The sequence below is a fragment of the Callionymus lyra genome, chromosome 5 (genome assembly GCF_982586985.1).
Source record: "Callionymus lyra chromosome 5, fCalLyr1.hap1.1, whole genome shotgun sequence".
Taxonomy (NCBI): domain Eukaryota; kingdom Metazoa; phylum Chordata; class Actinopteri; order Syngnathiformes; family Callionymidae; genus Callionymus; species Callionymus lyra.
In genome coordinates, this window is record NC_141822.1 from 14,613,404 (window position 1) to 14,631,221 (window position 17,818).

General features: G+C 35.3%; 1 protein-coding gene across 1 annotated transcript in view; it reads left to right on the forward strand.

Moving 5' to 3' along the window:
• Positions 1-17,818, forward strand: part of igsf9a (immunoglobulin superfamily, member 9a) — a 73,766-nt gene that overhangs the window by 22,042 nt on the left and 33,906 nt on the right. Inside the window, exons 5-8 of the mRNA XM_087791075.1 lie at positions 2,857-3,005; positions 3,919-4,030; positions 8,619-8,760; positions 16,680-16,825. Coding sequence (XP_087647201.1) covers positions 2,857-3,005; positions 3,919-4,030; positions 8,619-8,760; positions 16,680-16,825 — 549 coding nt within the window. The remainder of the gene's footprint in view (positions 1-2,856; positions 3,006-3,918; positions 4,031-8,618; positions 8,761-16,679; positions 16,826-17,818) is intronic.

Below are 17,818 nucleotides of genomic sequence, written 5' to 3' on the forward strand. Positions count from 1 at the left end.
ATAAATCTGTGTATTAATAGGGTAATAATGTGTTTATTTAATTAATTTAATGCATCTCCAAAAAGCGTATTCCTAGCAATTCTTACTTTTAACTTACTGGTCTTTACCCAGTATAGGTATTGCCTCCTTTACTATCCCCTCCTTCTTTATACTCAGATACACAACGGTTTGCCTTTTTGGTCCGTCCTACTTTTTCGATCCGGGCCCTTTCTACGTGATGACATCACACGCTGAAAACCCAAATACTTTTTTAAAGCTGGCAGTAGATGCCATCTATCTTGAGAAAATTCTCAACAAAAGCACTATTAGCTATTTTTTTTATTTAATTTTACACTTCTATATAATGAAAAGAATCCAGATGTTGAGACATAATTGCAGTAGTAAAAATGTTTGATGATGTTTAATATCATATAAACCTTGTTTGGCAGCACTTTGAAAAGTGAAAACACTTTGGGAAAACCCCAAAATCCATGTTTTTAACAGCATTCATTTACTGACTGAATCCCACAGAAAACCAACAGTTTCTAGTTTCCTTTCTTTAATATGAAGGCAAAACAAACCGTGACCTTTCAATATATACGACCTGTTTTCAAGGTAGTTTTTCCAAACAACATTTTGAGAATATTTCACGCTTCTTTCAGGAGGCTTTAGTGTTTGCTCTTATATGCCGTAATGTCACCATGCTTATTCAGCGTTAAGGACACTTGAATCGTATTGAGTGACGGACAGAAAAATGTGCGAAGGACGAGAACGCGGCTTCAAACTGAAAACATCTGTCGAGTTGACAGTTGAATGAATACCGTGGTTCTCAATGGAGAAAAGTGGTGAAATGGTGTATTTTAGAACTTTGTTACCACAAGACTGATGAATGTATACTTTCAAACAGAAAATGTTGCTCTTTATACAATTAAGAGTTTTTAAAGGTTCAGTTTGTTACATTTTTCAGCAAGGTTTTTATGTCCTATCTTAACAATACTGTTTGGGTTGTGTTCCGATTTAAATAAAACAAAATATACCGAATATATGCGCACTAAGATTCTGAATATTTTTACTGTTGATACTTTTTAATATCTTCTTATGTACAACATTGTTGGGCAACTAATTTACTTGGCAAAGAAAATATTTTAATTAGAACTGGGTTAATAAACTTTATTGTAAACTTCCTTTTGATATTTATACGATTGATACGATGTTGATCGACACTGTAGTAATGGTCTGATGAAGCTTCATGAAGCAGTGTCATTATTGTCAGAGTCCACTAGATGGCGGCATCTGCACTATTTTCCTTTGTTTTGAAAAACTGTTCTAATGAAACATAACATCATTTTTTTAAACTGATGGCGCCACCTACTGACCTCTAAACAACAACGACACTGCTTCATGAAGCTTCATCAGTAGCTGTACTAAAGAATTCTTTTTTTTTTTACCATGTCAGCTCAACAACTTATGCACATTTTAAACAAGTTTACATTTTAACCATTAACCATTTAACCATTTTTTCTTATTTAATTTGTAGTTTTTCCAAGTAAGAGAGTAAGAGACTTTTCTTAACTTCTTTCAAAGTCCTGGAGCTCAGTGAGACGATAAGAAGAAACGGATGCACTTTTTTTAAACATCGAGTTTTCTCAAGGACTGTCTCGATAAACACAAAGTTCTTCTTTTTATTTGCATTAAAACTTTAAAAGCAGCAATTTAATATGTTCCTGGTCTACAGTATGTGTCACCGCCTCAAGTCTGTTTCCAGTCAGGGGCGTTCTTCGCTCCTTCTTGAATTATTCTCCTCATTCTGTACTTATTATAAGTTTTCACAAGGTTGAGAAAAGCATCCAAATAAAACTTTTCAACTCCGCTGTTTTGTATCACACGTTTTGAATAATAGATCTAAAAACGAAATCTGCATCATTATTATTCGTTTGCTTTGAAGTTACATCCGCGTGTGGAAAGAAAAACATCGCATTGATTCTGCTGACAAACTGGGAGGAGATCAAAGTGAAGTTGGACAGAATAGTTGAGGGTGCGTTCGCCAGTTAAAGATGATTATTGTTGTATTTCTAATGTATGGCCAACTTTTGTGTCCTTGTCTAGATAATAACATTATTTACTTCCGTTGATTTACTGTCACGGTGTCAATTTTCGAAAATCGAATTCAAGCTTTCTCGGCCAATAAAAAACATTTGTTTGGTGGCCCTGACTGGAGGGAATATTGGAGGTAAATGATCCGTCAGACTTCGAATGTAATTTTCGGACACTGGATTTTAAAAGCATCAAAATCTGACATTGAAAAAAGTAGGCCGCAAAAATACAACAGTGCTCAAAATTGAAGGGTTTTTTAAATGCAATGCATGGAAAAAGTTAGTGTAGAATTCATAGTAAAAGAATAAAAATAAATTAATAGTAAACATAAATAAATACATTTAAAAAAAAAAATCAGTATATATAAATTGAATATATGAATTATATATATAATCATTATTATAATTACATTTTTTTCCATTGAACTTCTGCGTTTAAATGAATGTTCCAACCAATTATTTTTTACAAATTAAATTTTACACAGAATGTATTTAAGAAATAAATAGACAGCGAGTTCGTAACAGTGCTTGAAATTTGACGGATTTCAAATTCTGTGCAAAAGTGTTAGAAAATTAATATTCAAAGTACGATGGCACAAGTTTACTTCCATAAGGTAATGATTATTAATTTTACTTAAACAAATCTGTTTTTCTCTGTAAATCTTCTCATAATTATAATTCCAAGCACTTGTATTTTAAGATTTATTTCAAACAGCTGGTGACACCATATCACGGATCTTATAAAATACAATTGCAATATTTTAACAAGCCATTTATTTTGCAGCGCCGCCTACTTTCACAAAATCTCCGCCTCCTTCGATCGAGGGCCTCGACGGGAGTGACGTGTCTCTTGAATGTACGGCCGCTGGTAACCCTCAACCCACCATCAGCTGGAGCAAGGACGGCAGCGTCATCGAGGGCAGTCGTATCCAGGTTGGTCAACAGGCTAGCAAGCTAACGGAAATGTTTCATTATTTTCAAGTATTATAAGAATATCGAACCAATCACTCTTTAGATCTTAAAGAATTAGACTTGAGTCTAAAGCTGGGGTTAATTTGAGCCTCTTCAAGGCCATTGCGAAATTGATCTGCAATAATTTGATTTGATAAATTTAAAATTGAAACTTTTCAAAATAAACTAACATACACATTAAATTAAGACATACTGTACACAATAAATGACACAAAGCAATAATAAATGGATGAAATGATAATAAACAATAATAAAATAATAATGAATGATAAAGATAAATGAAAAATAATGAAAAAAACAATCATAAAATAAACCTTTTTTTTTGTAAAATGTAATAATTCATAATAAATTGATCTCCAAATTCATTTGGAAAGCAATTTCTAACGTTTGTTTTAATATTCAAATTCTTTGCAATCCAATTTTAACTTCATTTACTCCCTTTTTTTTTGGTTATAAATAGAATGTTTTTATAATGTGATTCATTTTGTTTTTTTACAAAGAAACATTTTCTCTTTTAGATAATGCTGGCTTTTCTAGGTACATTTTAGAAGATTTTTCTTGAAATTATATTGCACCTTTTTATTTGAGGTCTTATATTTTGCACATTTCAAAATATTTTGCTTTTTTAATCATACATTTTTCTTCATAAAAGTATTTGTTTGTAGCCTCTTGACTGTGTTCTATTGTTTAGGTTTGAAAATAAGTGTTATTTTGGTCGTCTTTTCATGAATACAAATATACATTTCAGAGTTTTCTGCCCTTGACTTGAGGTTAATAACTAGAATTTGTACGTTGATTGAAATCCATTTAAAATCATTGTTGCATGTCGATCAACGCAGTACAGACTCTCTACAGCTTGTGATGTTATTTCCAGGACGGCGTGTTATTTCTTCGAGCCGTCAACATGCAGTCAGCTGGACAGTACACCTGCCGAGCCTCCAACTCTGAAGGAAACGCGACTGTCGAAACGAAAGTGAAGATCAAAGGTAAGCGTGTGTGTGTGTGTGTGCTACCGTTAGTGCATTGCTTCCATTTTCCCGCAATCCTCTCTGATGTCTTTGTGTCAGACCTGCTGGAAACTACTGTCACCCTTTTTTTTTTTTGTTTCACCGTCTTGCGTCATTTGATAAGAGACTGAAAACAAGTGTGTGGCTGGAGAGCTTCTCTCTCCTGGTGCAGATAACGATGACGTCCCACTGCGAGACATTAGCAGGGATTTGGAGGGAATCCCGTTATCGCAATTAATTTTGAATTCTGGGCTTTTTTCCCCCCTCTGGTTAATATCAATCAACTCTGGGGGGGACGCAAGAGTTAGAAAGCGAAGGAAACGAGGACAGTTAAGGTAGAGATTAGATTAGAAACTAAAAATAAACTCACCTTTTTTTTTTTTTTATGAAAATGGTTCTAGAAGCACCCGGTCCTCAAATCACCCGGGCGTCTCTTTTTTCCATTTCTGGTTTAACAACTTTGAATTACAGTGATTGATCGCTATCGATGATCACATGAAAGTATCTCCGATGAGAAACCATCTCTGCGTCTTCACGCTGTACATCAAGAACATCTTCCCTGCTCAGGATGATCAATCAAGTTGATCAACACGATCACTACAGATAATGAGCTCCAGCAAACTTTGGAATTTCTACTTTTGTTGAGCGTATATATAAATATATGATGTGATGCTGCTTTTTTTCCCCCGCTGGAATCATAAGAATGTATTCCGAAGACGAGCTGACCGACCTCAGCGTTTGTGTTTCTGCCTCGGGTAGATCACCAAATAACTCGACAAGGAGTCGACTCATAAATGAAATGCACCGCCCGAAAGAAACTGTAAACAGAAACCAGAAGCAGTATTTATACCAGATGGTAGTTTTTCAGTCAATGTTGTCAAATATAATAGAAGAGAAATGATGTCAATCTCTATGACTGTTGACTGGAAAAGGCTTAAATACTATTTCTGAAGTAGATGTACTATGAAAATTTGGATTAACATACATTGGAACTTTTGGTCATTGTAATGGAAAGTGTTTTTTCAACTTCATAAAAGATGGTTATGCTTATCCCATCCATCACTCTTTTTATGAGTAAAAAATACACTCTTTTAATTAAACTCAAACCAACACGAACAGATACACAACATATTTGTCCTACTAAGAAGGTTTCTTCTTAAGACGTGTCAAGAGCTCTCAGAGGTGTCTACAGAAATTAAAGGATAGAGCTAGAGATGTTTTTATTAAATTGTGGCCTCCAGTTAAAAAATCTCTTGCTTTTTAAACTTGAAATTCTGCTGCTTTCACTGATTTTAATGAAGGTGAAGGTTTATTAGAATGAAAAATGCCAAAATGCTCCTTTGAAGTAGTACAGAACAATGTTTTTTCAAGTGTATTGGATCAGTCAGATATGAGGCAAAGCTTTTCAGGGTCTTACCCCAGGATGTTTGCTTGATCAACAATTACTCAAATTTTGATAATTTTACCGAATAAAATGTAAAAAAAATAGTCATTATAGTATGGTGGTAATATAATGAATACATAATTGAGTTCATTGACGATTTTAATATAATTTCTAATGTGTAGAATAAACGACGGCCGTTATATAAAAAGTTAAAAAGTTCACTAAGTGTACACCAGTGTATATATATAAATATATATATATATATACACACATATATATATAAATATATATATATATATATATACACACAAATCGTGATGACAGATGGTGAACTGCCTACAGTATCTACCTGGCAATGTGTCCTCGTTGAGCTGAACTGACTCTACTCTTATTTTGGAAATAAATCCTCACATCCAGTCACAGGAAATGGGAAAACGATCGGTTAAATCGACATTGTGTTAAAATTAACAATTAACCATTTTAATTGTGATTATTCATTTGATTTTAATGTTAAAATTCAATGACAAAAAGTTAGATAATGATGCCATGGACAAAACAATCTATGATAAGAAAACTATGTTTTTTATGGCCGTATTTGAACGTCAAACACATCTTGTTTATTAATACCTACAAACATATTTATAAATATATATATATAGGACTCTTGAGGTTTCAGACGATTCCATTAGGTTCTTTATCATCATTGCACCAGCATCACAGTATAACAACATGTTTTTTTAGTAAAACCCATCCAAGACTAGACAACCATATATTCACATTCACTGGGAATGGAGCGAAATATGACGACATAAAAGAAAATACTAAATGACTTGTTTAGTAAGGTTTGATCTGAAGCTTCTCTTTATCTCCACGGCTTCCTCACTCCATCCTTTCCTGTTTTAAAAAAAAAAGAAACACAGTTTAAGACATTTTTGAAACACAATTTAATCCTTCCATCTCATTGGTTATATTTCAAATATTTAAATAATAACCATCAAAGCCGTTTAGCCACATTATCTGCACTTTGGCTCCACTTTCAGGGAGACCTGCCACATGGATGGATTACTCCGGCTTAATAGCGGCCCTGGATGAAGTCCGTCTGAAAGCCTTAAGTAATCTCCGCATTATCTGCGGTCAATTTAGTGGTTATAAACCAGATCGGTAATGACCACCGTGGAGTCACTCTAGTTGTTTAAGAGCAAGACGTATGGTCTGTCATCTGACCTTTATTAGCCTCCAAGTAGCACCGCGGTACAAATGCCTTTGCAAAGATTTGTTTCCATCTTAAACAAAAGATAATACAATGTTGATTTCTTTTTTTCTAATTCAAGGAAACAGGATAATTGATCAATAAAAAAAAAACATGTAATCAAAAAATAAATCGACTTAAAAGGATAAACGTTTTTCTAACAACAACCTTGACGCTGCGACAAACAGTCTAAAAAAAAAAAAGGTTTGCATCATTTAATATGAAATCCAGTGAAAAAAAATACTGTTTAGATGTAATGTTCCAAGGCTGTTTGGAGTTTAAAGAAAAATAACTATAAATAAATATTTTTTTTCTCTGGTGCAACAAAACAATTGGTCGGTATTCAAGTTCATTATTTGCAAATTTAGTGATGTTTCATTTTTATGATGGTACCCCTGTAATGACAAGTATCATTTAAGTATTTAGGGATCACGGTTTAGATCTGGCATGTAAACCACTAATTATACAAACACAATTTCAATTTTTTTTCAAGATTTATATAACTTTAATTAGTTGAATTCTTTCAACTTTAATCTTTCTCATCGCTTTTGTTATACAGGTACAGGTAAAGTGATAGTTCACACAAAATTCAAACTCATTTTCTACTCACACTCGTGTCATCTAAGGGTTGGAATTATTTTCAGAGAAATATGTTACTTTTTAGAGTGATAGACAACATTTTTGTTCATTATAACGTAGCAAGTGGTGCTCAGAGCGCATACAGTCGACTGTCAATCCTTGCTGTGTTCACGATATTTACCCGAAAAACTCTATCACTTGTTCTTCATTGAACTTCTGCTATAAAGAAGCTTAAATTATAGATCAATTTTAGTTTTTTAATCTCTCCCTTGTTGAGGCTTCAGTACAAGAGGGAAGTTACAGACGAGCAGTATGGAGGTATTTGGATGTTTTTAAGTGAATAATTTTGGACGAAGATGAAGACAACTTAGCATGAGTCGCTACATTAAAATGAACGTACATTTTTGTCTACGCTTAAAAAAACCCCAATTACTCTGAAAATAATCAAAACCGTAGAAAATGTTTGAATTTTGGGTGAACTATCAATTTAAAGCAGGAATACGTCAGATTAAATGTATTGTTTCTGGCTCCCCCCAGTGTCAGAACAGTGTAACTGCAATGTTACACATTAATACACTCACTACCTTAAATCAGTTTGATGTTCATGTGATACTCACAGACTCACAAAGTTACCGAAAGAGATGGTTGAAATAATAGCAAGAGAGTTCTGCTGCAGAAATGACAAAGTAATGTAATATGCTAGTTTCAAGTTAAGTTGAAATATGTTTGGTGCAATCCTTGGAATCCAGTTGTCTTTATTATGCAAAAAGATAAAGAATTAGAAGAATTAAGAATCAAAACTGTTGTTTAGTTCAAATAAATCAATATTCAACTGGCATTTTTCCACCCACTATTCTCCAGGCTAAGATTATCTTCAAAATATCATCAAAATCCTTTAAAGGATTCTGACTTTCGGCCTTCTCTCCTCAGCTCGCTCAAAGGCTTTTTTTTTTTACAGACTTCAAACTTTGCAGCTTTAAATGCAGGAGTAACATTTTGCCCTGTAAGCAGGTGTTGTCACAATTTGTTGCAGCGTCAATAAAGGAACTGCTATCCCCGCACCATCTAGCATTTTCAACACGGTTGGATGTCTACTTTTCTGGTAACCTTGGCAACCTTCACTTCCCAACTTACATTTAGTTTTATAAAAAAATAAAGTCAATTTGACTGTGGGCGACTGCAGTACTACTTTAAGTAGATAACAATTATTGAAAATAATTCCATAATCCAGCTTAAGTGTTTCTATTCAAGGGTGTTTGGTATTAATTCTGAATATCAAACTAAATATAATGCACATTAAAATAAAGTTTTAAATTGTATAATTAAAAACATCTCTTAATGTATTCGGTCCCCAGGTCCACCAGTCATCATCGTGCCTCCCCAAAACACCTCGCTCAACATGTCCCAGAATGCCCTGCTGCGGTGCCAGGCGGTTGCTGATCCGCCCAACATGACGTATGTGTGGCAGAAGGAACAAGAGAACGTGTATCACAGAGAGTGAGTGCTTTTATGACATTTTCTCGTCAACTCTTTAGATTTTTTTTCTTTTTCTTCCTCCTCATGTTTCATGTATTGAGCAGCTGGGGTAACTTTCAACGACACTGAAAATCTTGGTTGTGCCCAAAGATGACATGAAACATAAATAATTGTCAGAAAGTGGGTTCGGCTGGGCGACCAAGCTTAAAAGCCTTTTATGACGTGTGACATAAATGACGTTGAATTATAAATTGAAGTTACAAAACTGTAGGAAAGAGGCTGACGGAGAGACACAAATATCCTTTGATGAACTCCATGTGAGGCTGCAGCTGCTTCCCTAAAACTGTTTCTCATCAGGCGCGCTCTCGTATGGTTCAGTAGGCTTAGAAAATATGCTTTCTTTTAACCATTCTTTCAATTTCTGCCGCTGATTCCCTTATGGGAGTAGCGGGGGGGTTGGAGAATATCCCAATTTCTTCGGGTGAGAGGCAAAGGACACCCTGGACAGGACGCCAGTCGCAGGACACACAAGGACATACAACCCTTCACATACATATTCATGAGCTCCAAATACAACCTCTGTAGGTTTTCGGACTGTGGGAGGAAACCATTTTAACCATTACAAATAAATCCTAAATTTCCCTTAGAGTAAATAAAACATTTAAAATGTTTATATACATCAGTTAATATTTAAAGTTACAAATATGGCTGCCTTGAGGAAAAAACCTGTACTGAAGAGCATCCACAAAATGGACGATATTTCATGCTCCCAACATTCCCACAACCCTTTCATTTAAAATTATTATTATTATTTTTAAATGCAAACACAAATCTGAAACACACAAGAAAAATGCTTTTGACAATTATCATCTCACATTGTGGATGTTAAAGGAGGAATCAACTGTTAGCTTCCTAATTGCTAATTGTCTAAATGTTTTCTCTTTCTTCAATATTTGTAAAGAACTTTGTATTGTGGTTTGTTTAAAAAACAGCTGCATTAGAATGTATCTTGAATACTAAGCAGAGCTGCCAAGTGTAAGTAGGTAAGTAAGTAAGTAAAGGTTATTTTCAAAGCACCTTTCTAGACCAGGGTCACAAAGCGCTTTAACAAACAAAAAAACACATAAGACAAACACAGGAGTCCAAGAAAATCAGTGAAAAGCAAAGATAAGAATGTCTTAAGATGTTTCTTGAAGGAGTCAGTAGATCAACTGAACACAGAGGGAGAGGAAGATCGTGACCATAAATGGATCTGAAAGTAAGAACCAGAATTTAAAAATTGATCCTGAAAGAAACTGGCAGCCAGTGAAGAGATTTAAGGATCAGAGAAATGTGAGTTCTTCTACTAGAGCAGGTCAGAATTCTCGCTGCAGAGTTTGTATCAACTGCAGGTGAGACAGATCCTTCTTGTTTAGACACTAAGCTAAACTGTTACAATAGTCTTACCGAAAACGGAAATTACATAGTATTTAAGCTGTAACTTAAAAACAGTATGGCATTGTGTATGTTACGATCAATGACTGCCAAATATCTATTCTAGAAGTAACTACACAAAAAATCATTCATCGTAACTTTAGAGAAATTCATAATCAAATAATCATATTTTAACCATCTTAGTCATATGACATTGTCAAAGACGAAGGGTTAATGATATTAGTGGCGTGAATTCATCATTCTTAAAAATTGTAGAGATCGACAATGAAATAAAAACAATTCATTTTTTTTGCCGAGCACGTCATGAAACTTAAATATCACTCTTGTAGTTTTCTAAAACTTGGGACAATATAGTTTCTATGTCGTTTTAAAAAAAAATTAAATGATCAATGAGGTATCAAGAAACGTAAAACTACTGTATTCCCAGGAACAGGTCTATTAATTGTTGTCACTTTTCTGGACCTTATTGCTCTTTGTTGTCATTGCTTTGTTTGTACTATTAATAATAACTGAACTTACTCATTAAACTCGCTATAAAAAGAAAAAGGAAAATAAAGCTTATACATGAAACATGTCATTACAGTATACAAACTGAAATATCCTGCTCAACCATTTAAAAATATATATTTTCAAGGAACATCAGCTCACATTTCTGGTCAACCTCAGATGCACTGAAATATTTTACGGGACCAATTAAGGTTTGTAGTTTGAGTGGTTAAAAAAATGAACTCAAAAGTATAATTGTTAGAAAATATGAATGTACTTTTAACTACCAGCAAGTAACAGTAATTTGTAACTAAGGTACAAAGAAAATTAAGATTTAATCTCTCCAACATTGTGCTGTATATTTTTGCACCTTGGTCCGGTTTGATGTCGTCATTATTTTTCCCAGACTGACCTTCTGGATAAATAATAGACCTAAATACATGAAAAATACATCGCACCATAATCAGGAACTCTCGGCTGGTTTCTCTGCAACACGATGGTCTCACGTAGATATAGATTTGTCATATATTCTGAGTTCACAGTTATGATTTAACTTGACTTCAACAGGCGTCGCAGGCTCATTTAACTTTGGAGAACATTCCGTCTTAGTTCAAAATAAAACGGTTTTCTGAAATGTTATGACTTCATTTCTAGGTTTGCAAGAAAATATTGATATAATGATACGTCGCGATCTTTTTATTCCTGATACTGTATCAAAATTCAATAGCAGTGATTCGATATTATTATTATAATTATAATTTTAGTGTATAGTGTAGTTCAGTGTGTTTAAAAAAAGATAATCTTTTGTTTCACCTTTTTCTTTACAATTGAAACTTGTAAATTTATGTGGTGCAATTAAACCCCCGGCCACTAGTTGGCAACATTCGTCATCTCCTTCATGCCAAAGTAACAACAAAACTGTGCTGTGTCTCAAAGCGCATACTAGCGTACTAAAAGTTAGTATTTTTAGTGCGTTAGTGCGTCTCAATTCTTGGTATGCGAAATTTAGTGCACCATGCACACTAAATTGGCGTACTAACACGCCCACAAAACTGAGCATGGTTTGATGGACACTAAACACACTAAACAGCCGCCATCTTAGTGACGTTTTAAACGGAATACGTCATATATAAATGCATATATATTCAAATACTTACAGGTGCATTTTCCGCAGCAGTAGGAGGATAAACACGTCTTCGCTGCTGATACCAGCTTAAATATCTTGCGATTATTTAGATTCTCATATTTTTTCTTTATTTCTTTTTCCAAAGTTGCAATACGTGCTGCCAGCAGGTGTCGGCGATAGCGTTCAAACAGCTGGTCGAAACATCGTTAAATAGAAGTAGAAGAAGAAGCTGTCACGTGATCTCCGGTTAGTGTGTAGCGACAGTGTTTGATTTGAGACATACTATCTGTGGAGAATTTGCGTACTAGTTAGTATGTACACTAAACTGATGCATACTAACTTCTAGCATACTAAGAGTAGTATGCGATTTGAGACACAGCACCGGTGAAATGGCAGCAATACCTGAAGAAGAAAGGATACACCAGGCTCCACCACATTTGATTAGAGAACGTTTTTGCCCATTTCTTTGCTGTAAAAGTCAGAAAAAGTGTTGTTTCTTTAAAAGAAACGATACATCATTGTCCCTACAGTATCGAAATATATTGAAATATATCGTATCGTCACAACTGTATCATGATGCATATCTTTTCGCCAGATTCTTGCCAATACAAACAGCCCTATTATTTTCTCTTTTCGTGCCTCCATGAGGCATTCGTCGGGAAGGAGTCGTCAGGGATCACTGGTTTAAAGCAATAACAAACAAAACACAGCAAAGGTAAAGGTGGTTGTTCTTTTAAGAACCACCCAAACTCCATCAAACTCCTTCTTATCTTCTGAGCCTCACATAAGGCATGGCGGCATCCGACCCTGACCGCCTAAAGCTGGCAGATCCAGCGAGAGGGGCTGAATATCCTGCTTCCTTCCAGTCTTCTGCCTGACTCAGCGCTTCATTTTAAAAAGCTTTGGGCTTGATAATGGCAAGCTCTCCGTCACTGAAGGTGCTTAAAGACCCCTGGTAAGGTTTTCACATTCATGCATCATTTCAAAGCGTTCGCCTGTAGCGTGACATAGCGGATACAGAGTATTTGTCTTGCACCTTGTTAAAAGATAGACTCAAACCTAGTCCAGGAGTAAATGATGGCTGGATTGGAGCTTATCGCACAATGTCTTCTACATTACCTGCGTCCTTGCCGTGTGTAACCTTTGTCATCAAATATAGAGTTGTTTGTCCTTGTCATTGACGACATGTTTTAGATGTTCTAGTCAAACCGTTTTGTAGAATGGGTCCGAAAAAAATCTCCCTTTTAGCCGACAACATGAGTCAAAACTTAGAAATAGAAAGATACTATTCACAATCCTATCAGCACCGGTTACAGATAAACACGTCTTAAAATAACACTATTCAAAAGTACAATGTTGCGCAATGTACAGAAGAAGTACAATAACATGTTACAGTGAACAGGCAGGATAAAGACTATTAAAATAACGATTACAACTTTTAACAAAATATAAAATTAGATCAGAAAATCAAATAAAATCTGAGGTATACGTCACTAAGATACGCAAGATAAACTATAAACACAATATAATTGGTACAGAAGGCAAACAAAAAAAAAAATTATATAAAGAGAACATATGTGCGTGAACCATTAAAGACAAGGTTACAATTCTGAATTAATGGAAGGTCAATTATTGATATAGAATATAGAGGAGTTGAATAAAACAACTATACCAAGCGGTTGAGATGGATTCTTTCTGTAAATAGTATATATGGGAGGATATGCAATTATTTGAAAATGACAAATGAAACCACAGCAACACGAACTGAATTAATCATCCATATATATATATATATATATATATATATATATATATATGTAAATATGACAGTCCAGCCAGAGTCCTGCTCTCCAATTCAACACCCACACATCTTACCCTGCTGCCCTTTCTCTGTCTTTGTACTTGTATAAAAACATTTCTGCTCCCCACTGTGCTCGCAGTGTTTTCGTTAAATATTAATATTAAAGTTTTGGCAGACATGTTGAAGAAATATATGTTATCATGTACCATTCTGCAGTCTGAGTCCAACCTGTCCCTCTGGTCCATATTTCTAGCAACGATAAGTGGACTACAATCACAACAATCAAACTGAATGCAACACATAGCTGCAAAATATGTTTGCTTTTAACTCTATTTGTGTGAAAGAATAACCCAGAGACAGAGAGAGAAGGATGAAATGAAACCTTGAGTGCTGTTTTTATTTACCCGACGTGTTCTATGGGCACAGTAGGAGTCATTTGGTGATGCAGTTTTGCTCACAACAAGGGTTGACTTGGAAAAGTTTCCACCTTTTTATGAATCCTCTGAGATCTGAGCTGTTAAAGCCGTTCACCCGGCGCTTATTATTAGCAACAAGAAACACAAAACGGAAAAGAAAATGACTCCATCGCTTGGGCAGAACCGCTTTACAGCCTAGATATGTCATCTAAAAATAAAGAAAAGTCGTAAATCATGAACAACTGACAATGTTACATTGTAGTTTGGCATTATATGATTGTTAAAGGTGCGTACAATGTATTATTCAAAATGAACAATTGTATGAATTCAATAAAGCAGATTTAAAGTTGAGACTAATTGAAACGTATTAACTTGTTTTTTAATATTAAAAAAGGATATTTGAGCGATTTCAATTGCCATATTTAGATGAAAACCCTCAGCTCATGAAGCAAAACGAGTAAAAACGCATCTTATTAATTGGTAGATGATAAAGTCACAAAGGAAACCTCTTCTACCCAAAGAGGGCGAAGCACACGTTTCACTCAACAAGCGAGGTTCAATATCATGTTCGTGGATGAAAGGCACAAGTGAGCCAGAACACTCACCGGGGCGAGCACATCATCCATCAGGAAATTGGACACTTAAAATACTGGAGGGGGATCTAGTTTCTGCAGCAGGTGGAGCACTCCATTTGCATTACTTTTCCTCCCAAACCATTTCTCAGCTCCTCCCCATGATCAGCATTAAAGTTACACTCGGGTTGATGCTCCTCCAGGTCTTTGATGAGGAAAAAGTTCTCTAGACTTTTCAGAGTCTTGCTGTCATATGAGAGATAAAACATGCGGATTACCTGGATTTGAATGTGGAAGATGAATAATGTGCTGCTACTGATGCAGTTTATACGTCAATTTTTCTTTCTTTGAAAAATAATTGTCATGTGCCTTTTAAACATTTTGCTGCAACAATTAACTGTTCAGTCACATGTAAGTGCTTTAATAAATAAAATGTAGTCTTAAATCTGTGGAAAAAACCTAAGCAAATATAGACAATGCAACTGATGTGTGTAATTATTAGTCTTTCTTATGGATGGTTGCCAGAGCTTTTCTACCTCGTACCATTAAATCCATGCAATCCGTAAGTGAATCCATCTTCCTCACATTAGAACAATTAGTGAGTCCTTCTGATGAAAGTATAACAAAGGGAGAATCTCGTGATGTTAAGAAGCCTTACGTTAGACCAGGACGTCCGAAATTTGGCTCGCCAAGTCATTTGATGATGGTTGAATAAAAACCAAAGTAGATGAATGTTCATGTTAATATGGTGACAGATAACGATGCCAGTGTTTGGGACAATTTTCAAAACACAACTAAAATCCTACTTCTTTAAAATTTACTTATTCTCTGTAAGATTTTAAATGTGTTTTACTGTGTATTTTCAATGTTTATATTGTGCTACTTTTATCCTTGTAAGGTGTCCTTGGGTGTCATGAAAGGGGCCATCAAATTAAATGAATCATTATTATTATTATTATAAGATGAAGAACGTACGTGGATGTCAACAAAAAGACTAAAACTGTTTTTTGAGAAAAGGTTATTTTATTGTAAAGGAGGACAAACATGGATTTAATTTAGATATATTAAGCCTCCAGGAATAAAAATAAAATCACACTCAAACTTTCTGGTAACAAAAATTGAGGTTAATACACTTTTTTTGTCCCGGGGCCACGTTTCCTAAAGTAATTTGGATCATTTACGACTTTATAAGTCTGACACTCCTTTGTAAGATGATGAGATCAATTTAAAATGAATTTTTCCTTTGTTTATTTTTACCATATGTTATTCTGGTGCATTTGTTTTATCCATATAAAAAATAATATGATATATTTTTAAACATTTGTAATAAACAGTAATTGATAAAAATGGATACATTGGAAGGCAGTTGAATTGTAGAACTAGCTTGCACAACACACAGTAGGAGCAAAGAAGAAAGCGATGAACCCGACTCTTTCTCCGACGGTGACACATCTTTCAAAATATTGGTGGTTCCAGATGGTTCATCCAGAACATCAATAATCTACAATCATCAAATTCATCAATCCGTCCATTGTTCTGCATCTTCTTCTGAATCCATGAATCCATTTTTTTTGCTACTGCTTGGCAGAGATAGTCAGAACACAAATCAATCGTTCTATTATTGAAGCCTCTGTAATATTCTGATCATGTGTCTTAAATGAAAGAAGTTCACTCTAAAGAAGTCACTGTTTTCCGCGGTCATGACCTTGTTGGCTTCAGAAAGTTTTGTGCATATAAACTTAACATTCAGCTGCTGATTATGTCACTGTTCCTGTGTTTTATTTCTCTTTCTGCAAGTAATTGATCACAAAGAAGATGTATTGGTGCTTTATTGGTATTATATCACATTCATAAGAGTATTCCGCTCAGTGAAGGCTCCCCGGATTCTTTGCATGTCTAAATTGATTGGGCACTTCACCTCCTACACTGAGTGAAATTAAATGAATTTTCTTTAACCTCCATCTGCAACAGCTCCCTGTAGAAAAAACAAACACCTACATTGTTGATGCACTGAGAGGTTGTTTTGGCTGAGCCTGCGATTTTATGTATTTTATAGCTCGTGGATTTTCCTCCGCTTATCGTTCTCTTCTTGGGGTTCATTCCAGGTCTCTCAAGTCGCGGGTGAAAATCCTGGTGGATGGAACCTTGCTCATCTCCAGACTCACTCCAGGAGACTCTGGGAAGTACACATGCATCCCGACGAATGGGCTGATGACCCCGCCGACCGCCTCTGCCATCCTAACAGTGATGCGTAAGTCTCTATGCGTGGCCACACCGTTTTTTTTTTTCGTTTTGCCTGTTCAGGCAACTGTGTATTGAATGCACAACAATCTAGTGTACCGAGTACAACTTGTTCCAGACGTTTGATAAACATGATGTTCCATCTTTGTATGAGTTTCTTGAGACTGGATTCTCAAGGGTGCTCCAAACCACTTTGTTGCAATTCTCAAAATTATGGTGAACAAATGATGACAATTCATTATCTAATGCCCACTTAACAAAAAGCACAGGTCCTACTTTTCAGACTACCTCTGGTTGTTGAAACCAAGTGGATTTCTTTTTTTTCCTTTACAACAATGATGAAATATTTCTTCTTTTTTTACTTCATTCATTAATTCATTCATTTTCTGTCGCTTATTCCCTTATGGGGGTCGCGGGGATACTGGAGCCTATCCCAGTTTCATCGGGAAGAGGTGGGGGACTCCCTGGACAGGATGCCAGTCTGTCTCAGGACACACAAGGATACATACAATAATGCATACACATACATGGAGAGAATTTCCCCAAGGTACCAATCAACCCCTGTATGTTTTTGGACTATGGTAGGAAACCAAAGTGCCCAGAGTAAACCCTCGCAACATGTGAAGAACATACAAACTACACAAACCAGCAACCTTCTTGCTGCGAGTCGATCACGCTAACCATCTTGTGCCATACAAAGAAGCTGTCCAAAGAAATACATTACAGAGAAGATCTCATCTCATAAACATTTTTACTGCTTCACGAAGCCAAGTCATTTTATGGTATAATGGGGATAGACAAGTGATGGTACAGAGTTTTACCACATGTCTCAAACTCAATTTAAGTCTAAATAAGGAGTATGTTCATCGTGATATCACGATCTGTAAAGATTCCTGTGTTTAAGATAAGATGAAGAACAGCGATGACAGATGTCAACAATTGTTTAGTGGCTTCAAATAACGATTTATTGATCAACTGAGAAAAATCTCTAAACTTAGGAAAA